We start from the raw sequence: 23,585 nt of genomic DNA, 5'->3' as shown, positions 1-23,585 counted from the left end.
AACACCACCATTTTTTTTTCACGTGCATAGTTTCTAATAAAACAGTTACGAACGAGTAAAACAAAGTTGGGTATTACCAACCAAAATGTCGAGATCCCTAAAGTCCACTCCTATATATGTAATCATTTTATATCTTGTGAACTTTTACTTGTTTTAGTTCTATATCTTGTGCAAACATAAGAAGAAAAGAAAATGGTGGCTTTGAAAATAAATGCTTCTTTTTTTTTGGCAATTTTAGTAAAGTTGAGGACAAATATAGTTCCTGGGAAAACGGTAAATTTGTAAAATATTATCTATGGTTCTAAAAGAAAGATTTATTTGGGTAAGGGTATCTCCAACCAGTGGCGAAGCCAGAATTTTTTTTTCTAGGATCAAAAATAGTTTTGGGGGGGGAGGGGAAGAGGGGTTTCTCTTAAGAATAAAGAAGAAGAATTGAATCTAATTAATGTTAATGCTTTCAGAAGAACGGTTTCAGTGATCTCGTGCTAGTGCCCTTATCATTTCACTAATCAAGAGAAACGCTAGATTAGAGTATAAAAAAATAAAAGTGTATTTTTCATATTAGAATTATATATTCTCTATAAAGCCACATTCAAAATTGCAAAGGTAAACAATTTTAATATGAATTTTTGTTTTATTCCATTTTCAAATATTAAAACCATATTATAATGTTTTTTATCAATATCATGCGGTAAACTAACGTAATAAATATTATCACTTAGTAAATAAGAAATTTCAGAAATGAATATATTATTTATTTGATAAATTAATATAAATAATTTTAAATTTTATAAAATTTTAATTTAAAAATATTCAACTTCTATATTTAAAAATAATCTTAAAATTTAGGAATTTAATTGTAATTTTTAAAGTTCATAAAAAATAGAAGATTTAAAAGAATACGAAAATTAACTCAAAATTGAAGAGACAAAGACCGAATTTTAAATTGTATTCTGAACTTTGTGTTTTCTAAAATAAAAATAAACTAATTAATTTTTAATTAACTAAGTCAACAAGAAATTGTTGGGTGAAATATCCCTTTTAGCCCATTAGTGATCAAATCAATCTTTATTAAGAAAGACAATTATATTAGCTCTTTTATTTAATTTTCATGATATATATATACATATATATATATATATATATATTTCTAAGATATTATTCATTATAAATTACTAATAACTAAAACGGTCATTCACATGTAAATAAAAATATATTAAATACAAATTCTTTGTAAATATCCAATACAATAAAAGATATAAACGAATGAAATTCATGACTAAAATGAATAAATGTATTATAAACTAAAAATTATACTAAAAATGCATTTACCAAAAACATAGAAAATCTAAAAGAAAATTGTCCGTTCGCGGATCTAACTCTAGTTATATATTAACTATCAAAAAAATACATGGACATATATATATATATATATATATCTTTTCAAACCAAGCTTTCTGTTTTAATATATGTCTCTTAGAAAATTTAGAAGTCAAACACATATGGAACATAACAAACATGAATTTTTTTTCCTTTGCAAAAAGATAAACATGAAATTTCAGACGGAAGTTATTTAATATTACTGTTTTCATTTTCTGTTCATAAAAATCTAACAGTTTTGATCTATAATTAATAAAATATATTCTGAAAAGGAATTTTGTCATACAAACTCATAAATGATTATTCGGTCAAAAACCCACAAAATGAACTTTCTTTTTTTTTTTTTTTTTTTTTTTTTTTTTTTTATTTTTTTTTTTTTTTTTTCATTTTAAATCTTCTCCAAACCGGAGACCATTTACAAAACGTTCTGTCGAATAGACGAAAATAAAAATGATATAAGAGCTGATAGCCAAAATAAAGAAACCAGAGTGAAGCATGGTTAAATCGCTGAAATCTTCATAGTGTTATCCCGGTTGAATGAAGCGAAACCAGGTTCCAAGGAAGCTGATAGAAGTTTGAGTGATTAGTGTTGCTGATTGAGGTGTGTTTTTCCTGTCCAAAGCCGCTACTTTAGCCCTCATAAGTAATAAAATCTCGTTTACAATAAGGTCTGGTGTCTTCGATGGGCTCTGATGCAGTCTACCGTTCCTCTCCCTCCAAATAAAGTAGGTAACTGCCTGGAAAATAAGGTCTAAGATCGTCCTGAGTTTTTGATCTTGTGTTACATTGTGGATCCACTGCCTTACCGAAAGAAAATCAGGTGGTGGTGGTGGAGTTAAACCTGATTGAGATAGAATCCCCTGCCATAACTGAGTCGAGTAAGCACAAGAGAAGAAGAGGTGCGAACTCGTCTCATCATGCACAGCACATAATAAGCAAACCGATGAAACCGATAAGCCCCACGCAAGAAGCCTATCATTTGTGGGCAAACGATCATGATAAACCACCCACATATTAAAAGCATGCTTTGGAACCTTCTCTGGAAACCAAACTGATTTGTACCAGTCCACAGGGGGCGGTGCAGGGTTTAGTACTTTCCAAGTCTTTGAAGTAGAAAATCTTCCAGAGTTATCCAAAGGTGATGTCTTCCAAAAGAAGGTATCATCTCCTTCTTCCATGAAATCAGGGGGAGTTGGAGGAATGCACGCTTTCAAGAGCATAAGCGTAGGATGCCTGCTTCTTGATAGGTTCCACAGATTACCCACAGACTCGTCAGCCACCCGTGCGTCTATAGGTATACCAGAAACCAAGGGTCCATTGTCTCCAACCACCTCCAAAAGAGAACCAAACCCATTCCAATCGTCATGCCAAAAGAGAGCCGTTTTCCCTGTGACTATTGAGCACTTTATGAAAGGTCTCGCTATATGTCTCAGCTTCAAGAGCTCCTTCCAAACCCAACTGCCATTAGTTCCGAGATCATCCACCCAAAACAGCTTATCACCGATCAAATGTCTTTTGACCCAGGCGACCCAGAGAGATCCTTCTGCTGAGAATAGCAACCAGATTAACTTCAACCCAAAGACTTGATTAATTCCTAACAAACGCCTCAGGCCCAACCCTCCTGACTTTTTCGGGGTACACACTGTTCTCCAAGCAATCTTAGCTCCTCTAGCCGATGCCGAGTCTCCTGACCACAAGAAGGCATTACAAATCTGTTCTAACCGATCCAAACAACCTTTTGGCAGAGGAAATACGGAGGACCAAAAGTTAGTGATTCCATACACCACTGTCTGCAGCAATTGAAGCCTTCCCGCAAACGACAATCTCTTAACAGTCCAAGATTTAATTCTCGCAAGCACTTTGTCTATAAGAGGCTGATAATCATGCTTCTTTAACTTACTAGGCGACAACGGGACCCCCAAATAGCGAACTGGTAGAGATCCTTGTGTCAACCCATAAGCAGACGCAAGCGCTTCCGTAGGCTGAAGTTGATTCCCATCGAGGAAGAGTCTAGATTTCCCCAGATTTAATGCAAGACCAGATATCAATTCAAACTCCTTTAGTACCTCCAGAATGCCTCGTAAGGAAGATTCTGTGCCATCAAAGAAAACGAGCATGTCGTCCGCAAAGCTTAGATGTGTGATTAGAGGATCAGAGCATAAAGGATGCGGATTGAATCTACCATCCCTCACAGCCTCATCAAGCTTTTTGGACAGAATGTCCATAGCAATAATGAAAAGAGAGGAAGAAATAGAATCTCCTTGACGCAGACCTTTTTTTCCCGGAAAAAACCCACATAGTTCTCCATTGATTGCTATAGAGTAGTGAGGCGAAGAGATGCACTTCTCAATCCAAGCAATCAAACGATGAGGAAGCTCAAAGGCATGAAGAGTGTTCAGTATATGCCTCCAATCCACATTGTCATATGCCTTTGATATATCGATCTGCAAACAGCCTCTTGTTACACTCCCCTCCCTGTTGAAATTCGCAACCAGTTCCGATGCCAACAAAACATTCTCGCAGAGTAGCCTTCCTTTAACAAACCCCACCTGATTCCCTTGAACCGCTGCAGGTGTTATTAGCTGAAGCTTGCGAGCCAGAATTCTGGAAATTACCTTGTAGATGGTGTTGCATAAGGAGATAGGTCGAAAATCTGTTAGGGAAGCCGCTCCGGGGACCTTGGGAATAAGAGCTACCACCGTTGCATTAACCTGTCTCGGGAGATTGAAGGACAGAAAGAAATCCTTCACTGCCGTAATAACATCAGATCCAACCAACTCCCAGGAAGATGTGTAAAACTCAGCAGTGAATCCGTCTGGCCCCGGTGCCTTATTTCTCGGCAGTCTGAAGACAGTGTCTCTGATGATTTCCTCACTTGGAATTTCAATCAGTTGAGTCTCTAAGTCGAGAGGGCATCTGTAGGGGTGGATGTCTCTAATCTGACTTATTGTGAGTGGAGCGACAAGACTATTAGAAGTTCCCAGAAGTAACGTATAGAAATCCAAAATCATGGCTTTTATTGCCATGATGTCCGAGACCCTGTTACCAGTCCCATCTAGTAAGTAGAAGATGATATTCCTGGAGAGATTAGCCAGAACCGATTTGTAGAAGAAAGCCGTGTTAGCATCTCCTTCTTCTAACCATCGAATGCGAGACTTCTGCCTGAAGAAGCATTCCTCTGCTGCAGCAAGAATTAGCCAGAGATCCCTGGCTCTCCTCTCACTTTCGAACAGCTCAGGAGTAGGTAAATTCATCATCTGTCTTTGAATAGATTCCAAGTCTTCAAAAGCTTCCTTCGTCCTCCTTTCAATGTCACTAAAGAACTCTTGATTGATGGACTTACAGCAGAATTTTGCCGCTTTAAGCTTTTGACAAAGAGAAATCATAGGATCTGAGGGAATCAAAACAGTTTCCCATGCCGTTTGTAGTCTCTGATGATACTCCGGATGGGTTGTGAAGAAGGTAAAGAAGTTGAATCTTGAGCGCCTTCGATCTTCTGCTTCTGATATAGTCACCAAACAAGGGGAATGATCCGAGCATCCTGGAACATCAAAATAAGCATTTGACTCCGTGAAGCGCTGCCTCCATTCTTCATTGACTAAGGCTCGATCCAACTTCCTGGATTTTGGGCTGATCGGTGATTTATTGGACCAAGTAAAGTGACATCCTCTACCGGCAAGATCAAATAATCCAGCTGCCGAGAGGCACTCTGAAAAATCTGATATTCCACGCAGAGATACAGGAGCTGGCACAAAGGAATAGACTTCTTCCATCGAGAGAACCTGATTAAAGTCGCCAACCACCAGCCATGGTGACTGATTGAGCGGAGAAGAAGCAGCCAGAGTCCGAACAATATTCCACAGACGTCTTCTTTCCACTATACAATTCCTGGCGTAAACAAAAGCTACTGTGAATGATTGATGAGTCACCGGATTAAAGACTCCACACACCACCAATTGATCCATCTTTGTGTAAGTTACCACTGATAGAATAGGGTTCCAAACCACCACCACTCTTCCATTCTCTGCTTCATTGGAATGGTTAGTATCAAATTTCCATCCTGGTAAAAGACTACCAATTGTTGCTGCAATAACCGGTTGCTTCACTCTAGTTTCCAAAAGACCTCCTATCATAGGACGGTTAGAATTTATCCATCTTCTTACTGCTATTTGTTTTGCCCTCTCGCAGAGGCCCCTGACGTTCCAAAAGAAGCACTTCATTTATATACACAAAAAGGGGGAGTGCTACCGCACTAGTTAACAGGGGTTGAATCAGGACCCAACGGTGCCTGATCCGCAGAAGAAGACCGAAGTTCCTTGTCGAAGGCAAGAGAAGAAAAGGAGTTCGCATCAAATGAGGGGTCCTCGGTGAGAGCACGAAGTCGACGTCTCTGCCTTCTTCTTGCATTCCTCTTTTCTGGTCCTAGAAGGGATGAGCTCGAGGCTTCATTTCGATCCGCCAGACGCTTCCGAAGAATATCCTGAGCTATCCTGACCAAATCATCTTCCTCTGCCAGCTGCCGTGAATTTAGAGGCTCCTGGGGAGGAGATGGGACAGCATCAGGAGGAGCTTTGTTAACCTTGGACTTGTAAACAACCGTAATCCAATCTCCTGTTGAGGCTTTAGAAGGAGACCGAGAAAGAGTAGAGGGTAGACTTGAAGCTCGAACTAGACTCTTCTTAGGTAGAGATCCACTTGAAGCCTTACTAGCAACCGAAGACTCCCCTTGCTTTGCCGGAGATTCCACGTGTACAGGAATAGGTAATGTCACCACAGCGCTAGGACATCGGAGTTGCAGATGACCAAACTCCAGGCAGCGATTGCAAAAAGGAGGCAGCTTTGGAAATGAGCAGGAAACCAAAACGGAGAACCCCTCCTTATCAGTTATTCTTACTGATGAAGGCCTGTTCTTTTCCAATTCAATGACGACTTTAAGCTTGATGATTCCATTAGTGTAAGGAGTTAGTTGAGGGAATTCCGAGTAGACTGGAATTCCAACCCCCGAAGCTATGGAGTTGAAACCTTCCAATGACCATAGTTCTTGCGGCACGTTCTTAAACAAGACCCACACCGGAGCATGTTCTAACTTCATGGGAGATGAGTTCATAGAAGGAGACCATGGGAGCACCGTGAAGGAGCAATTCCCAGAATGCCAAAAGCCAACATCCAGAGCCCATTTCCTTGTCTGTTCGCAAGGAATAAAAATCATACGAGATCGTGTCGAATGATATTTGACCGAGATCTTCCCCTTCTTACCCCAGATAGGGTTCAGATCATTGATAATTTTAGCCGTAGAGGGAGGAGTTCCATGAAAGAAAGCTACCAAATGGTCCTTCCAAATCTTTGAAGCGCTCAATCTAACAGAATCCGGGGCCCTAATCGTTGGAATGCCATCTTCAGAGTAAGTTGGTCCCGCTATCTTGGAGAGATTTAGGCCCGTAGTCTTAAAAAGACCGGTCCATTTTGAAGACGGTTCCTGAGCAAAGGGATGAGCCGATGGGAGGGGAGTGAGAGCCTTCGGCGGATGGGGAACAACCGCTGAAGAGTCTTGAAATCGAATTTGAGAAGGTCCTGCCGGAGAACTCGGAGGCGTAGCCAACAGAGCGGAGGGTAACGACGGTGCTAGGGCAGAACCAGAGTAAACAGAGTCTGACGGGAAGAGGAAAAGCAGGTCCGGAGGAACCGAAGGGTCAGGAGGAGCCATGGGTGAGCAGAGAGACGAAGAAGAGGGGGGGGGAGAGTTCTCGGCGGTGTGCGTGAGGCTACGCCGCCGGTGACAAAGGGAGGGGACGAATCGCCTTTTTGTCGCACTTTTTAGAGAGAGTCAGATTCACGCGCCTTCTTCTGTTTTGTTTTCTTAGCTTTTTATTCTTCACGTGAGTAGTTTCTAATAAAAACAGTTACGAATGGGTGCAACAAAGTTGGGTAATTTTACCAACCAAAATGTCTTGAGATCACTAAATTCTTCTCCTATATAAATCATCGTTTTATATCTTCTGCAAACATAATCTCTAAAGAACTTTCATTTGTTTTTGTTTTATATCTTGTCAAAACATAAGAAACGATGCTGGCTTTGAACAGAAATGTTACGGTTTTAGCTATGATATTGTTCGTTATACTAAGTGTTTCGCCTTTGAGTGCAGGAAAATCTTATTTCTATAGTCCTGCAGAATGTCTGAAGACAATCCAAAATGTGGAGGGATGCACTGATGCCATAACTGCCATACTACGTTGGGATTTTAGCCACCTTAAGCACAATTGCTGTGACGTTTTGGAAGGTTTAAGCGAAGATTGCTGGCCAATAGTGTTCCCCGGACAGCCTCTTGTTCACCTGATGATCAAAGGAATATGTTTCTTCCCATAGAAACGACTGTTTCTTCCCATAGAAACGTCTATTTCTTCTATAATTAATCAACTGCTATGATGATACGTATGAGTGAGTAAACCAATAAAAATGCCTTGTAATAGGTTTTATCTTATTATTCTTATTTTGGATGATATAATATAATGAGAAGCTATCTTATTAATATGTGCCCTTTTTTCTCTTTGAAATATTTCCTACTATTTAAGTCAATACGCATAAAATATTATTGTTGTTCTATGATGGAGATGAGTAGGTTCCTTAAGCTCTATAGAACTGAAGCACATTTTTTCAGGATGATTATGTTATGTGTAGCTTATAAGAAGAAGATTTATTGGTTCCTTTTATGAAACATATTTTTTTTATTTTAGCAAAAAAAAAACATATTCTTTGATTACAGCACGACTGCTAATATGTGGTATATGTATGTGTAAAAAACATACACAATTGTATCCCATTTCTTAATAAAGATGAATAACTTGTGTTCTTTTCTGATGGTATATGCACACGATTACTGAAAGTTAAAGAACACTCGATGCCATTCATTTTTTACCCTAATTTGGTTTCAGTTTCTTGCAGCTCTTTATTTGTTTTTTAATCCCTAGCTATATATATACATTTTTAAGTCGTTCGACTTAACCAAATTAGTTAAGGTGTAAGACCCGTTTGTTTTGTTTTCGGAACAAATTGATCAGCTAATAAGTACTAAAACCAAACATAACGGTAATATATGCCAAGATTGATTAGTTGGATTCACATATATAACACCAAGATTGATGTGATGACACAGCTTGAATGTCAGAAAAGACATCAACTAATTTGCATATACTCAGCCCGACAATGTAAATTGGCATAAGCAAATATTTCATGTTCATATTAATTTGTAATACATAGAGAGTATGTAACAACGAATAATTATGGGACATCTCAACATAGGCTGAAGCTTCTATGTAAAAAACGTGTACAGCTAATAGTATATACAAATTGCATGAGAAGTATTAGGAAGTTGGTTGCGTGCGCCCGAAGACACATCTTTGACTCAAAAAAATAGAAACCCTAACTTGAAAAATCAGGCTTCATCAAGACAAGGAAATGAAGGCTTGAGCAGATTTAGCGACTTTGATGAAGACATCTTCGAGAGTTGTGTCGGCAAGTCCCCAAGCAAAGACTGTGAAGTTGGATTTAGCCTTTTCTACAGCCCTAAACACCTCAGCAATCCTAACTTCGTTCTTTGGGAGCTCGAACTTCTGTGTACCAGCGAGATGATATACTTTCTTGGCGTTGGGAGACACAGTTGATACCAATCTCTCAACATCTTCCTCATGTTCTGAAGATGTTGTCATCGTGAACACATACGATCCACCGTATCTGCTCTTTAGTTCCTTGGAGTTTCCTATGCATTGCAAGGCCCCGTCTACGAATATTCCCAATCGATCGCATAGAAACTCTGCTTCTTCCATCGAGTGAGCTGAAAACGTAGTCTTAACGTTAAGATTAAGTCTATTTAAGAAGAACACTTAAGCACATCCCATATATAATCTAAGAAAATAATATATGTATGTATATACTTGTGAGGATAATTGCTGTGTTTTGTTTTGCACGCTGAATCACATCCCATAAGTTCTTCCTCGAGGCTGGATCAAGTCCTGTGCTTGGCTCATCCAAATAAACTACCTAATAATTAAGAGAATGATTAATCACACCTTAGGCTTGTTAATAACCAAATTGCTTGAAAACACGACACAAGCAACAAGAATGCATGTACCTTGGGGTTCCCAATAAGTGATATAGCGACACTAAGCCGCCTTTTCATACCTCCACTGTAATTTCCAGCAGGTTTGTCGCCAACTCCTCCGTCGAAAAGGCTTACACTCTTTAGAGATTCTTCCACGGCCTTGAAATGATTATGTATCAATGAATTAACAATATTGTCTTCTTCTGGAATTATATATAACACGAAACTAAACTAAGACAGCAAGGTGTGGCAGATATATATATACATGCGTTAGAGCAGAGCCCTTAAAGTTCTTGAGTCGCCCGTAGAAGAGAAGATGTTCTCTCCCTGTTAGTGTCTCCCAAAGCAAGCTACAACCAAGAGAATGCCACAAAACCGAAATTGTTCTCTAAACTGTTTCTTATTTGCTTGGTAAAGAAGGAACATGCAGAAGAATTGTAAGTGTGTGTTTACTCGTGTTGTGGGCAAACGCCCATGCTAGTGTATACTTTGTTCATATCCTTGCATATGTCCAAACCCTGAACCAATGCTGTTCCAGATGAAGGTTTGAGTAGCCCTGTCATCTATGGAAACAACAAAAAATACAGTAAAAGATTACAAAATTTGACGCACTATAACGTTTATTTGTGAAACTGTTTTGTCGAAACTGACCATACTGATGAAGGATGTTTTTCCAGCGCCATTAGGTCCAAGCATGCCGAAGCATTCTCCTGAAGGAACGTCGAGATATAACCCTCTTACTGCCATTTTTGGAGGGTTACCATCTCTACCTGGATACACTTTTTTCAAGTTGTCACACAAGATGGCGTGCCCTGCGCTACCTTCATTTCTCAATTGTTGCACCTTTTCCCTCTGTTTATTATCTCATTTAATGTTAACATCAGAGAACACATGGAAAGCCCAAAAATATGACTTGTTAAACATACCTCCTGACTGACATCTATTTTCCCCATGTCTATGGAGACTTTTTTAGAATCCATCCTCTGCACGGTAGGCTTACTTGGTATAGAAGAAGACTTCTTGGAAGGGTTCAAGAAAAAGAAAGGGTGCTTCCCAGATGAGAAAACTTGATCAATATAGAAGGCTATGATGAGAGCCAGAAACCACTCTATCGACATGATGCATAAAACTTCACCCATTCCACTATCACTGATATCTTGCCACTTCATCCCACTTCCCCTGGAGGCATATTGTGAGAACTCATACAACCCCCGGTATAGAGAAAACCCAGGATACAATTCCAAGGCAACAATCCATTCCTCTGTAAGGCATATAGATATTATATACCAAAAAATAAGAAGTAAGTGATAAAAACGAGCATATTAATTTTTTTTTTGTTAAGGTTACCCGGAAATGACTGAGTTTCAAGCATCTTTTGGAAGAGAAAGCTTCCCAAGAGCCCACTACCGTACACAATTATGTAAGCAACGACTACAATTAATCCATAAAAACAAAGAGACCATTCAATTTTGAACATTGGCATGTTCTTGATGAGAAAAATAATATGTTATTATTACCTGTAACAGTCTTAACCTTTGAGAATATTGAAGAAACAAGAAAGGAAAGAGCGATTTGTAGATTCAAGTAGATAAAATAGAAAACGAACTGGATGCTATAGGTATTGAGCCGAAAGTACTTGAGTCCTATTACTGATCCGAAGATCACCAAAGAAGCGACATACAACACGGATATAGTTAGAAAATAGGCATATGAAATCAACCAATACGTACGGACCATCGCTTAAGCCATGCATTTTCATTATAATTCTTAGACGTTCTTGTTTCTCATACACCAATGATGTCAAGATCACCTGCAAGATTTATAGCTAGTCATTTACATACAAAGGAATAATTAAAAACATTCAAGTCTCTGGTAGGAGAGAACTTACAGGGAACAAAAGAAGAACAACCCAAGTGAAGAAAAGTGGACCAAGCAAGGACGCTATGTCAGTGTTCAATATAGTTGCGTGTTTAGGAACTTCTTTGACAAACTCAAATAATATCCTTATCCCGGGGCCTTTCAGAAACTTTAGATAAGCATTTGATATCTGCAGAGGCATATGTTAACAATGAGAGAAAGTGATCGGAAAATTTGAGCTTGAACACGCGCCTCACGCGCTTGGCGAAAATTCTCTCAAATCTGAAGACCTCTTCGTTTCACCTCCTCCGTCGCCGGCTCCGGCGCCGGGCGCCCCCTCCTGGAATGGCAAGAAAGAAATCGGCTAAAGGAAAGGGCTCCAATGGCTCCTCTGGTTCCCGACCTCGCCCCTCTGTTTCGAAATCCCCCTATGTCCCTACACATAGATCTGATTCCGACTCTACTGCTGGAAAGGCTGCAAGTGAACCTTCCCCAGCAATCGATGCCCGTGATGCCGCTGCTGTGGTGAATCTGGCTAACAATACTGATGCCCCGACTGCCCCTGTAGCAGATCTGGCCATGGAGATTGCTATTCCCAATCTCGAAACCCTAGCTACAGAAGTAACTGTACCTAGTCTTCCAGTTCCTGATTCCACTACTGCGGTGGGAATGGTGACTGAAACTAATCTCACTCGGGATTGTCAGGACAGTCGTGTCCCCCCTCCCACTACACCTAAGGCCTCAGCTACTTCTTCAAGCCCAGCTGAGCTCTGGAAAGGATTTGTGAAGGAAGCTTCGATAAAGCTATTCCCAAAGGAGAAACCTTTTCTTTTAGACTCAGGAGAATCGTGTGTCACCATTCCCAACGTCATAGTAGAGAAGAACAAGAAGGCTTGGGAATGCTTCATTATAGGCCAGTTCTATGACGAAGCTCCTGCCCGTGGTGCGGTTCATGCGATTGTAAATGGTATCTGGAGTAAACATCGTAGAGACATAACGGTCTCCAAAATGGATAACCAGGCCTTTCTCTTCCGTGTTCCCTGCCCTCACGCCCGTCGACGCATCTTAAGCCAAAGTCTCTGGCAAATTGATGGCCTCTCGATGTTCGTGGCTAAGTGGTCCCCTGGCATCCAGCAAGTGAAACCTGAGCTTTCTATGGTCCCTGTCTGGCTTGAGTTTAGGGGAGTTCCGCTGCAGTTCTTCAATGGAGACGCCTTGAAAGAGATAGCAGGAATGGTTGGGCACCCAGTATGTCTTCATCCGTCAACAGAGCAGCTCACAAACATTGAGGTGGCGAAGGTCTACACAGTTATAGATCCTAGGAAACCACTTCCTGAATTTGTCAATGCTCGATTCGAAAGTGGTGACACTCGTCGTATCTCTGTCTCTAGCCCCTTCCTCCCGGCGTTGTGCTCCTTTTGCAAAAAGGTTGGTCATTCCATAACCCGATGCAAGGCAGCACCAAAGACCTGCACTCTCTGCAACTCCGTGAAACATTTAACGATTGAATGCTCAAGATACAATAGAGAGAAGGCGAAAGGTAAAGCACCTATAAAGAGCTTACTTCCAATCGTTCCGCAGACCAAAGCTGTCTACAGGCCGGTGGATAAAGGAAACTCGGGCTCTTCGAATGCTACTGCTGGAAAGAGCACTGCTGATCCGGTAGCCCGTACTCCTCCACCACCACAAAGATCTTCTCCTCCACCACGAGCCAAGGAGGTGGGAAATAGACATCGCTCTCTGTCTCCCAACAACAATCACTCTCAGCGTATCAAATCTCCTCCACGCACTACTATTGTGGAGTTTGATAGCTTGAGGGAAGGGGGTCTTTTCGTGGATCTGTCTCCTTACGCAGTGTCTCCTCAATCAAATGGCTCTCTTTCATCTGGCCACTCCTCTGGCCACTTGTCTGATGGTAGCAATCTTTCAGGAAATGAGGATGATCCGGGTGATGGTAATGACAAATATATTGAGGTCATTTCTCGAAGGATGAAGAAGCAGTTGAAAGGAAAGTCTAGGGGTGGAGGCCCTTTAATCCTCTAAATTTTCCCTTCTTATATGGATCTTTTTTGTTGGAATATAAGAGGTATTAACGATTCTGTAAAGCGGAGAGGTTTTAAGAAATGGATGCGGAAGAATAAACCTATTTTTGGTGGGCTCGTGGAGACACATGTACAGAGTTCTAAGGCGGATAATATTTTAAATTCTATCCTACCAGGCTGGTCTTTTCATGGAAACTATGACCATGCTGAGCTTGGAAGAATATGGGTGGTCTGGCACCCTTCGGTGAAAGTAAGGATTATCTCGTGTTCTCATCAGATGACTTCTTGTGTTGTGAAGCTTCCTCATATCCATCAGGAGCTCCTAGTATCTTTTGTTTACGGCTCCAACTGCAGAACGGAACGACGTCTTCTTTGGAGCGAGTTGGAAGCACACTCAGTATCTCAGTTCGCGATGGACTTCCCTTGGACCATACTTGGCGACTTTAACGAGATTCTACATCCATCAGAGCACTCTAAAATGGATCAGTTCACTTTCTCACGGGGACTCAGGGATTTCAAAGACTGCATTGACAATTCTGCTATAATGGATCTTCCTTACTGTGGGAATTCTTTTACTTGGTCAAATGGACATATCTCAAAGAAGTTAGACAGAATTCTGTCAAATGCAGCTTGGCTTCAGAAATTCCCGGAATCTATTGGAGTCTTTGGCGTTCCGGGTATCTCGGATCACAGCCCGTGTTGTGTCTTCTTGGATCAGTCTAGGCCAAAGCAAAAAAGGCCATTTAAATTCTTCGCTCACCTGAATCAGCATGAGGATTTTGTGGAGCTTCTTCGCGGCTGCTGGAATTCTCTGGACTTTCACGGTACCAATCAGTTGAGGGTCTCTAAAAAGTTAAAGGAGCTCAAAGGTATTATTAAATCTTTTAACAGAGAACACTTCTCTCAGTTGGAGCAACGAGTCGAAACGGCTTTCTCAGAAATGTGTATTGCTCAAGAAAGTGCTCTTGCAAACCCCACTCCTTCTTCTACAAAAGCTGTAAAGGAGTCCCATCATTGCTGGCATGTGTTGGCTAAGGCTGAAGATTCGTACTTGAAGCAAAGATCTCGTGTCCAATGGTCTGCAGAGGGAGACTCTGGTACTGCTTACTATCACATGGTAATTAAGAGCAGACAGGCTCAGAACCAGATTGTGTTTCTCCTGGATAGGGATGGAGCGGTCATAGACCGGATTGAAGATATAAAGAACCATGCTGTTGACTACTTCACTACTCTTTTGGGTGGTACTTCATCAGCATCGGCTCCCTCTCCGTCTCTTATTGCTTCTTTCTTGCCTGTTCGTTGTTCTGCTGAAGCTGTTAACCTCCTAGCAGCGGAGTTCAGTGAACTGGAAATCCAGGCAGCTTTCCTAAATCTCCCGAAGTCAAAAGCTCCGGGACCGGATGGTTACCCAGCAGAGTTCTTCAAAGCTAACTGGAGTGTTGTGGGTAAAGACATGATCGCAGCAGTCAAAGAATTTTTATCCACTGGCCTTCTTCTCCAGCAATGGAATTCAACGATCATCTCGCTTATTCCAAAGAAGGCTAATGCTAACAGGATGTCCGAATTTAGACCAATATCCTGTTGCAACACGGTGTACAAGGTTGCCTCCAAGCTGCTAGCTAACAGACTAAAGGCTGCCCTGCCGAAGCTCATTTCATCTGCCCAATCGGCTTTTATACCTGGTCGTCTCCTGGTTGAAAATGTTCTATTAGCGACGGAGCTTGTGGCTGGTTATAAATGGAAAGATATCTCAAAGCGATGTCTACTAAAGGTGGATCTGCAAAAGGCATTTGATTCAATCAATTGGGACTTCATCTAAACACTCTCGAAGCTCTCGAGTTTCCTAGACATTTCCGGCAGTTGATCTCTCAGTGTATAACGACAACCAGATTTTCTATTTCAGTTAATGGGGAACTGTGTGGCTATTTCAAGGGAGCAAAGGGATTACGCCAGGGAGACCCGCTATCTCCATATCTCTTTGTTATTGCGCTGGAAGTATTCTCTCAAATGCTAAACTCAAAGTTCAGAGCAGGGGATATTGGCTATCACCCGAAGACTGCAGAACTGGAGGTAACCCATCTAGCTTTTGCCGACGATCTAATGATATTTTTTGATGGTGAGAAGAACTCCCTGGATAATATTGTTGACACTATGGAGCTATTTGCGACTTGGTCTGGTCTGAGAATGAACAAAGAAAAGACGGAACTCTATGTGGGCGGCTTGAACCAAGCTGAAACTACTGACCTGACAAGTCTCGGTTTCACTCTTGGTTCAATGCCTGTCCGCTACCTCGGGCTTCCCCTTATGCACCGCAAGCTGCGAATCTCAGAATACAGGCCCCTCTTGGTGAAAATATCGGGTCATTTTACTGCTTGGTCTTCTAGGAAATTATCTTATGCTGGTCGAGCGGAGTTGGTTAAGTCGGTTATCAATGGCACTATAAATTTCTGGACCTCGGCTTTTGTTCTCCCTAAAGGCTGCTTACAACAGATCCAGAGTTTGTGCTCCCGGTTTCTTTGGACTGGTAAGGTAACTGATTGTGGAGTGGCGAAGATTGCATGGAGTACAGTTTGTTTACCCAAAAAAGAGGGGGGGCTTGGCTTTAGAAATCTCGAAATCTGGAACAAGACTCTATGTCTGAAGCTGCTCTGGATGTTATATATTCCAAATCCATCTCTGTGGGCTTCATGGATTAAAAAATACAGGATTGGAGATGAGAGTTTATGGAGTTTAGACGCTAACAAAGCGGGCTCAGGGACATGGAGATCTCTTTTGAACCTGATACCCTTAGCTGCAAACTTCTTACGGGCAGAGGTGGGAAATGGTGAACGCATAAGCTTTTGGTGGGATATATGGACACCGCTTGGCCGGTTAATCACTCTGTTTGGTGACACAGGGCCTCGTGAACTCTCGATTCCTCTATTTGCTTCAGTTGCTGATAGTTGCGATGATAATGGTTGGAGATTAAGAGGTGCACGGTCACCTGCTGCAGAGAACCTCCATATTCATCTCACGAGTATTCCACTACCGTCAACGTCGTCTACAGAGGACATCTACTACTGGGTTGTTGATGGAGATAATTTAGAACACTACTCTGCCTCTCGCACTTGGGAGGCGATTAGAAACAGAGCTCCTCTAGTCACTTGGTCAGACAGCGTTTGGTTTAAGATGGCAATGCCTCGTCATGCCTTCCTCATGTGGATTGCACAGTACGATAGATTGCCGACTAGAGTCAGACTCGCAAGCTGGGGTCTCGGGATCTCGACAAACTGCTGTCTCTGTAATACATTGCCTGAAAACAGAGACCATCTACTCCTACGATGTGAACTCAGTCAACAGGTTTGGGTTCTAATTCTGAGAAGGCTGGGTTATACTCACTCTTGCTTCATCACTTGGACATCTTTTGTTGAGTGGCTATCTCTCAGGGATTCCACTGCTCCTAGGATACTTAAAAGGATGGTTGCTCACGCCACTATCTATAGTATTTGGGGAGAAAGAAACAAACGTCTGCATGACGGGATCTCGTCTACTCCCCAAACGATTTACAAGCTCATTGATCGCAATATCAGAGATACAATCTTGGGGAAACAACACAGCAAGAAGAGCTTCAAAAACCTTATGCTCACTTGGCTAAGGAATGACTAGAAATCTTCTATTATGGGTTACACTTTGTTTTTAATCTTTTTTTGCCGAAGTGCATCCCATCTAGCTTATATTATTTTGTAAAGTCTTACAAACTCTTCTCATATTTATATGAAATTCAAATCCTTGGCAAAAAAAAAAAAAAAAAAACAATGAGAGAAACACGATTGTAAGTGGATGCATATGTCTTGAGAGTACAATATATTGTACCAGATTGATAGATCGGGGAACTCGGATCAGCTTCACAGGCCCAATTGAAAACTCGTCTTTGTAGGTTGAGTTATACCAGATGGTCACATTGAAGTTCCTCTTATCCGTACTCATGAGATCGTATGCTAATGCATAGAAAAGTTGAGGTGGATCCTAAGTATACGCGATGAAGATAGTACATAAAATGTAATATATGGAAGAAAAATTCGAAACCTGCAGCGATCTCATTTGTAATTCCAGCAGGGTTTCCCCTATAACTACCCTTGAAAAGCTCATTATTGACATCTGCAGAGTTATTTCTCCAGAGACACAACCCTTGAACACACTTCACCTCTGGGGGGATATTTAGGACACGAACCAATTCAGGTTAGTTTATCATCTCTCAAGTCAAACTTTCCCTTTGAACATCAGTTACATCACAAGCAAGAGGTAAAAGAAATACCTGTCTGGATTTTTTCAAGAGAGAGTGGCCATGTAGAGTTTGCATTGCAAAGAGGTTGGATACTGTAGATAAGGAGACCTGAGGCAAGCCCTGGATCTGCGTAATTGTTTTTATCTGCTGCGATTGTTGTGCCCTGAAAAAAAGGAGATGGAATGAATGTAGACTCTTGCACTCAAATTCAGACATATATATCCAGAGGTGGTCATGAGCATTAGCCAGATTAAACATTCACCTATGGCCTCCAAAATATTAATGGTTAATATGTATATATAATTAGGCCTCCAAATGATTAAAAGAAAAATGGTTTAGTAATTGTTTCAGACTCCATAAATCTCAGAGATGGCCATAGCAGCCTCAAAAAGAAAGACATACCAAGACATTATTGGCTAAAGTAGGCAAGAGGTCGGAGGAATTAACCGCGAAAGAGGTAGAAAATATATTCGCGGATAAAGCTGAAAGAGAACACGCTTGGGTAAGTTTCGCATGCAACAAGGAGAAATAAAAGTTACTTATCAAACAAGGAAGAGAAGTATATACATTTACCAAGGGGCTGTTTGTCACCAGTCATAAGTATAGTTACCGGACAAGATCCTCCCATTGTTCCTCTACATGACTTGTCAGGGAGGTCTTTGTAGGGAAGAAAATCGGTTTTAACAGAACGGAGTTCATGTTGTGGAATCTGCAACATGGGAGGCAACATTGGAGGGTTTGGGATGGGACACTTACCACCAGATAAATTAGGGTTACTTTTACAGTCACCAGCCATATCAGAGACACTCTTCATGAGCGCATCCATCACATGCTGAATCGCTAGGAGAATTAAGCAGAGGAAGAGTGGAACTAGGATGAGCGTCCATATATGTTTCCTCTGCAGTTCAATTTCCATGAGTTTAATAAAAAAGATAGTTTTACATAACAATTAGGGGATAATAACCAGGGTAGTCCTGCACATACGTTTCCAAATTTGTGAAAAAAAGAAGAACTAATACTAATTACTTATAACCTTTAAAATTTCAGGACCGCCTAATAATTATCAGAGAAAACCGACCTGGTACGTTAAGTTTTTCCTGAGTAACGCATTTGCCTGCGTCCCAAAACTTGCGGGACTAGGATCAGCCATCAATGAAGAAAGAAAAAACGTGGGAGAATAGTCAAACCATTAAAAATTGAAGATGAAAGATCACAATATATAATCAATTATAAGGAAAAAAATAAACAAATAGAACTGCCCAAAATAGGTCATATGTGAAATAAACATAGTTTAACGTGGACCTTAAAAATTGGAAAGAAAAGATCGCATGTCCGTAAACCTTTTTTTTAGATGTTACCTTACGTATTCTTAGATATAGAATAGGTATAGAATTAACAGAAGAGAAAACGTTTCTCATATTATGTTTTTTGAAAACTAACCAAAAAAAATCTTGATAATGGTTTTGCAACAAGGTTTACCGCTTCTGTATCAGCAGTTCACGGCGTTGTTTAAGAAGAACCTGCTGCTATCATGGAGGAACATGAGATCTACGTGTCTTCAGCTTTTCTCATCATTCTTCTTCATCCTTGTCATATTCTGTATCGAGGAAGCTATGAAGGCGAGCGAAGCATCCTCAAGTGCCTACAAGAACGTAACCGATCCCACGCTTCTGTTTTCGCCGCCTATTCTTCCTTGTGAGGATAAGTTCTTCGTGAAGCTTCCTTGCTACGACTTCTTATGGAGTGGTAACGATAGCCGTCGTGTGACTGACATCGTCTCTGCAATCATGGCTAACAATCCGGGGAGACCAATTCCGACCAACAAGGTTAGGTTCTTATTATGTTTGGTTATTTTTAGTTTTAACTTAATAAAGGTGCTGAAATGTTTCTCTTGTGTATGTGTGTGTGTGTGTTTTTCTCAGGTTCAATCATTCAAAGCACCTGAGGAGGTCGATGCATGGTTTATGTCACATCCTTTGCAAGTCCCAGGAGCTTTGCATTTTGTGGAAAGGAATGCTACAATAATCAGCTATGGAGTTCAGACAAATTCCTCATCGGAGAAAAAACGTGGTCGTGTTGAAGATCCAACTTTTAAGTTCCTTGTTCCTCTTCAAATAGCTGCAGAGCGTGAGATTGCGAGGTCTTTAATTGGAGGTACCATCTTGAAACCTTTGAGCTTAGAGACAAAGTATCATATTGAAAATTGAAAAACTCATAACTAGTACTAATAAGTTGAAATGTCTACAAATTCACTTATCATCAATTAGTTTTTAATTACTTTTTAGTTGGAAATCCATAAATGTACATGTCTTCTTTTTGACTTTTTTTTTTTGTATTTTCACTATTTCAGATCCAAAGTTTGGCTGGGGTTTTGGATTTAAAGAATTTGCACGGCCAGCTATTATAGCTGAAGCTATCTCTGCACTCAAAGTAATGGGACCAATCTTTTTTCTTGCCTTCTCCATGTTTGGCTTTGTTCTCCAGCTCGGTTCTCTTGTTACGGAGAAAGAGCTAAAACTTCGTCAGGCCATGACAATGATGGGAGTTTTTGATACAGCTTATTGGTTATCATGGCTCACATGGGAAGGACTCCTCACATTTGTATCATCACTCTTCTTAGTCCTCTTTGGAATGATGTTCCGATTCGCCTTTTTCTTGAAAAACAGTTTTTTTGTTGTCTTCCTACTTTTCTTACTTTTTCAGTTTAATATGGTAATTAAAGATCCTCATCATTCTTAATTATTTTCCATTGATTATTTCTGGGTTATCACTTAAAACTTATCTATCCTTTGTGTTACTAGATTGGCCTAGCGTTCGTGCTATCATCTTTCATTAGCAAATCATCTTCAGCTACAACAGTTGGTTTCCTTGTGTTTCTCATTGGCTTTATCACACAGGTTTGATTCTCTTAGCTTTAACCTAGTTCCTCAAATCGTGTACGACTTCTTCTTACTAGTTACCATTTCTAAATGCTCAGATTGTATCAGCTACTGGATTCCCCTACTCCAACGCTTATCCTGCTTCTCGCCGGGCGATTTGGTCACTCTTCCCACCCAACACTTTTTCTGCGGGACTTAAGCTTCTTCTTGATGCAACTTCAACTCCAGCAAGTTCTGGAATTAGCTGGAGTGAAAGAGCTGTATGCGAAGGGGGCATGTCAACTTGTGTACTTTCAATTGTATGTGGACGGACATTCATTAAATACTTTCTTAACTCTTTTTTTTCTCAAACCACTACTTGAAAATCTTTTTGTAGGATATTATCTACCAGTGGCAAGTTGGGACATTCCTTTTCTGGTTTGTTCTCGCCATCTACTTTGACAATATCATTCCCAACGCGTCCGGTGTAAGAAAACCCATCTTCTATTTTTTAACACCTGGTTACTGGACTGGTAAAGGAGGCAATAAAGTGGAAGGTATTGTCTCCTCATAGGTCTCCTGAGCAGTCGTTTACTTTGTTGGAAAATATAAACCCCAATCATGCTCCTATATACACTTTACAGAAGGCAGCATTTTTAGCTGTATTGGTTCAGTTCCACCCGTTGAGCATGTAGCGCCAGAGGACGAGGATGTGCTTGAAGAGGAGACACTAGTTAAGCAACAAGCAATGGATGGAATAGTCGATCCTAGCATTGCAGTTCAGATTCATGGTCTTGCTAAGACATATCCAGGAACTACAAAACTTGGTTGTTGTAAATGCACCAAAACATCTCCTTTTCATGCTGTAAAGGTAATCGTTCTTGTTGACAAAGTTAGTGGGTTTTATATTATATGTCATGACTATTGCACAAAGCCTAATATGATCATTGTCCCTTATCGTTTCTTACATGAAAATGTAATTTACAGCAACTTACATGAAAATGTAATTTACAGCAACAGTTCCATTCGTTTTTTTTTTGGCTAAAATAGATCATGGAATATGTTTAGGGTTTATGGATGAATATAGCCAAAGACCAGTTGTTTTGTCTTCTTGGACCCAATGGTGCAGGGAAGACAACTTCTATCAGCTGTTTGACTGGCATAAATCCAATTACTGGTGGGGATGGTAAGGATCTGCATGACAAGAAGCTAGTTTCCAAAACTTATTTTAACCATTCTAATAATTAACAAAGATCAATTTGATTTGAATTAAAACAGCTCTTATATATGGAGATTCCGTAAGAAGCTCTGTTGGTATGTCGAACATTCGTAAAATGATAGGAGTGTGTCCTCAGGTAGATAAGTTTCAGTTTACTTAATAACAACGGAGCTTCTTCGACAATAGTGTAATTGTTCAGCGTAAATGTGTTTCATGTCTTTTTTCTTACAGTTTGATATCCTTTGGGATGCTTTATCAAGTGAAGAACACCTCCACCTCTTTGCTAGCATCAAAGGGTTGCCGCCTGCATCTATCAACTCGGTACTATGTCACCTGAATATCATCTCATAAATGTTGCTGGGATGTCTAGTGATTGAATTGAAAATTTATGCACACTTCTTTACATGTCTTTTACTAACTTGTTTTTTTTTTACAGACCGCTGAGAAGTTACTGGCTGATGTAAAACTGACAGGAGCGGCCAAAGTTAGAGCAGGAAGCTACAGTGGTGGGATGAAGCGCCGACTCAGTGTTGCAGTTGCACTCATTGGTGATCCCAAGCTGGTCTTCCTAGATGAACCGGCATGTCACATGCTAACTCCTCTTTTAATGTGTTTATTAATTATCTATACATACAAATTGATTTAAGATGGTGTACTTATATACGGATTGTAGACAACTGGCATGGACCCTATCACGAGGAGACATGTGTGGGACATTATACAAGATTCAAAGAAAGGCCGTGCCATCATACTGACCACGCATTCCATGGAAGAAGCTGATATTTTAAGCGACCGAATAGGGATCATGGCTAAGGGCAGGCTCCGCTGCATTGGTACCTCAATCAGGTTAAAATCTCGCTTCGGAACTGGTTTTGTTGCTACCGTTAGCTTCATTGAAAGCAAAAAGGACAATAGCAATGCTTCTGGAGATTTGCATGAGCCAGTGAAGAGATTCTTTAACGAGGCACGCATACACACTCAAACGTTTTTTAATATGGCCGATTTGACCTAAATAAGATTTATTTTTGACCTAAAGAAGAATGATTATATGCAGCATTTGAAAGTTGAGCCAGCAGATGAAAACAAGGCTTTCATGACTTTTGTTATCCCCCACGACAAAGAGAAACTTCTTACGGTAAGGATGTATCAGAAAAAAAGCTCTAATATATGATATCATCGTCTTCATCTACCTATGATATTCATCATCCTTTTCTCCACAAATAGGGGTTTTTCGAGGAGCTAGAAAACAGAGAATCTGAGTTTGGAATCTCAGACATACAGCTCGGGCTTGCAACTCTTGAAGAAGTGTTTCTGAACATAGCTAGACGAGCTGAACTGGAAAGTGCAACCGTTGAAGGAACCATGGTTACTCTCGAGTTAGAATCTGGCATCTCACTAGAGGTATATCCAACTCTACATGTATATTATATACATTTTATTAGTTCAAAATGAAACATGGTTGAGGAATTCTAATAAGTTATATGGTCAATGTACAGATACCCGTGGGAGCCAGATTTGTTGGGATCCCTGACACAGAAAACGCAGAGAATCCAAGTGGAGTAATGGTTGAAGTCTACTGGCAACAAGACGGGTCAGGATCGATGTGCATCACAGGGCATTCATCGGAGATGCGGGTTCCACATAATGTTCAGCTAACACATCCACCATCACCAAATGCATTAGGACATAAAGGGCTACGACAAGCGGTTCGGGGTATTGTTATCGATTTATGAATCTAACAAGTTAATGTTCACTTTTACTGGAATGTGACCAAAGATCGGAACAACAGTTTACACTGAGTTTTGTGTTAATGTTTTATGTACGCACATGTTCGTTATTTGGTTATTTGAATAATGTAACAAAATAAAA

At 40.5% G+C, this 23,585-nt stretch overlaps 4 protein-coding genes across 5 annotated transcripts; 1 reads left to right on the top strand and 3 right to left on the bottom strand.

Annotated features, from left to right (window-relative positions):
* Positions 1–1,904: 1,904 nt before the first annotated feature.
* On the bottom strand, positions 1,905–5,345 carry LOC130511097 (uncharacterized). Its single transcript, XM_057007933.1, has one exon. The coding sequence runs from the start codon at positions 5,343–5,345 to the stop codon at positions 1,905–1,907; it is 3,441 nt and encodes a 1,146-aa protein (XP_056863913.1).
* Positions 5,346–8,590: 3,245 nt separating this feature from the next.
* On the bottom strand, positions 8,591–11,578 carry LOC130511591 (ABC transporter A family member 12). The gene is made up of 10 exons (XM_057008778.1): positions 11,365–11,578; positions 10,994–11,286; positions 10,824–10,907; positions 10,403–10,737; positions 10,128–10,328; positions 9,930–10,039; positions 9,742–9,826; positions 9,507–9,635; positions 9,310–9,415; positions 8,591–9,209 (listed from the first exon to the last, which is right to left on the bottom strand). The coding sequence occupies exons 2-10, from the start codon at positions 11,211–11,213 to the stop codon at positions 8,821–8,823; spliced, it is 1,659 nt and encodes a 552-aa protein (XP_056864758.1). The 5' UTR covers positions 11,214–11,286; positions 11,365–11,578; the 3' UTR covers positions 8,591–8,820.
* A 5,243-nt stretch (positions 11,579–16,821) lies between these two features.
* Positions 16,822–18,817, bottom strand: LOC130511592 (ABC transporter A family member 12-like). Of its 2 annotated transcripts, XM_057008779.1 has the most exons (6): positions 18,718–18,817; positions 18,207–18,537; positions 18,042–18,121; positions 17,670–17,802; positions 17,441–17,560; positions 16,822–17,352 (listed from the first exon to the last, which is right to left on the bottom strand). In XM_057008779.1, the coding sequence occupies exons 1-6, from the start codon at positions 18,787–18,789 to the stop codon at positions 17,081–17,083; spliced, it is 1,008 nt and encodes a 335-aa protein (XP_056864759.1). In that variant the 5' UTR covers positions 18,790–18,817; the 3' UTR covers positions 16,822–17,080. The 2 variants fall into 2 exon arrangements, with proteins under 2 accessions (XP_056864759.1, XP_056864760.1); XM_057008780.1 differs by lacking the exons at positions 16,822–17,352; positions 17,441–17,560 and having other exon boundaries at positions 17,595–17,802.
* A 225-nt stretch (positions 18,818–19,042) lies between these two features.
* LOC108853046 (ABC transporter A family member 11) lies at positions 19,043–23,452 on the top strand. Its single transcript, XM_018626510.2, has 15 exons — positions 19,043–19,465; positions 19,562–19,793; positions 19,990–20,351; positions 20,441–20,536; positions 20,617–20,817; positions 20,895–21,054; positions 21,142–21,368; positions 21,566–21,683; positions 21,776–21,852; positions 21,948–22,037; positions 22,153–22,296; positions 22,390–22,680; positions 22,771–22,851; positions 22,941–23,117; positions 23,213–23,452. The coding sequence occupies exons 1-15, from the start codon at positions 19,097–19,099 to the stop codon at positions 23,447–23,449; spliced, it is 2,862 nt and encodes a 953-aa protein (XP_018482012.1). The 5' UTR covers positions 19,043–19,096; the 3' UTR covers positions 23,450–23,452.
* Positions 23,453–23,585: the final 133 nt, after the last annotated feature.

The sequence above is a fragment of the Raphanus sativus genome, chromosome 4, assembly GCF_000801105.2.
Source record: "Raphanus sativus cultivar WK10039 chromosome 4, ASM80110v3, whole genome shotgun sequence".
In the NCBI taxonomy this organism is placed as follows: domain Eukaryota; kingdom Viridiplantae; phylum Streptophyta; class Magnoliopsida; order Brassicales; family Brassicaceae; genus Raphanus; species Raphanus sativus.
Note: the sequence above shows the minus strand (reverse complement) of the source record. Positions and strands in the feature narration are given on the sequence as shown.

Coding starts and splice junctions, on each gene's coding strand:
- LOC130511097 (XM_057007933.1), bottom strand. CDS start 5,345: ATGGATCAATTGGTGGTGTGTGGAGTCTTTAATCCGGTGACTCATCAA.
- LOC130511591 (XM_057008778.1), bottom strand. CDS start 11,213: ATGGTCCGTACGTATTGGTTGATTTCATATGCCTATTTTCTAACTATA. Junction 10,040..10,127: donor AAACATCCTTCATCAGTATG/GTCAGTTTCGAC, acceptor TTGTTTCCATAG/ATGACAGGGCTACTCAAACC. Junction 9,827..9,929: donor GGCGTTTGCCCACAACACGA/GTAAACACACAC, acceptor TCTTGGTTGTAG/CTTGCTTTGGGAGACACTAA.
- LOC130511592 (XM_057008779.1), bottom strand. CDS start 18,789: ATGGCTGATCCTAGTCCCGCAAGTTTTGGGACGCAGGCAAATGCGTTA. Junction 17,803..18,041: donor CTTTAGCCAATAATGTCTTG/GTATGTCTTTCT, acceptor CCTTTTTTTCAG/GGCACAACAATCGCAGCAGA. Junction 17,561..17,669: donor TCTTGAAAAAATCCAGACAG/GTATTTCTTTTA, acceptor ATATCCCCCCAG/AGGTGAAGTGTGTTCAAGGG.
- LOC108853046 (XM_018626510.2), top strand. CDS start 19,097: ATGGTTTTGCAACAAGGTTTACCGCTTCTGTATCAGCAGTTCACGGCG. Junction 21,853..21,947: donor TGATAGGAGTGTGTCCTCAG/GTAGATAAGTTT, acceptor TTTTTCTTACAG/TTTGATATCCTTTGGGATGC. Junction 23,118..23,212: donor AATCTGGCATCTCACTAGAG/GTATATCCAACT, acceptor GTCAATGTACAG/ATACCCGTGGGAGCCAGATT.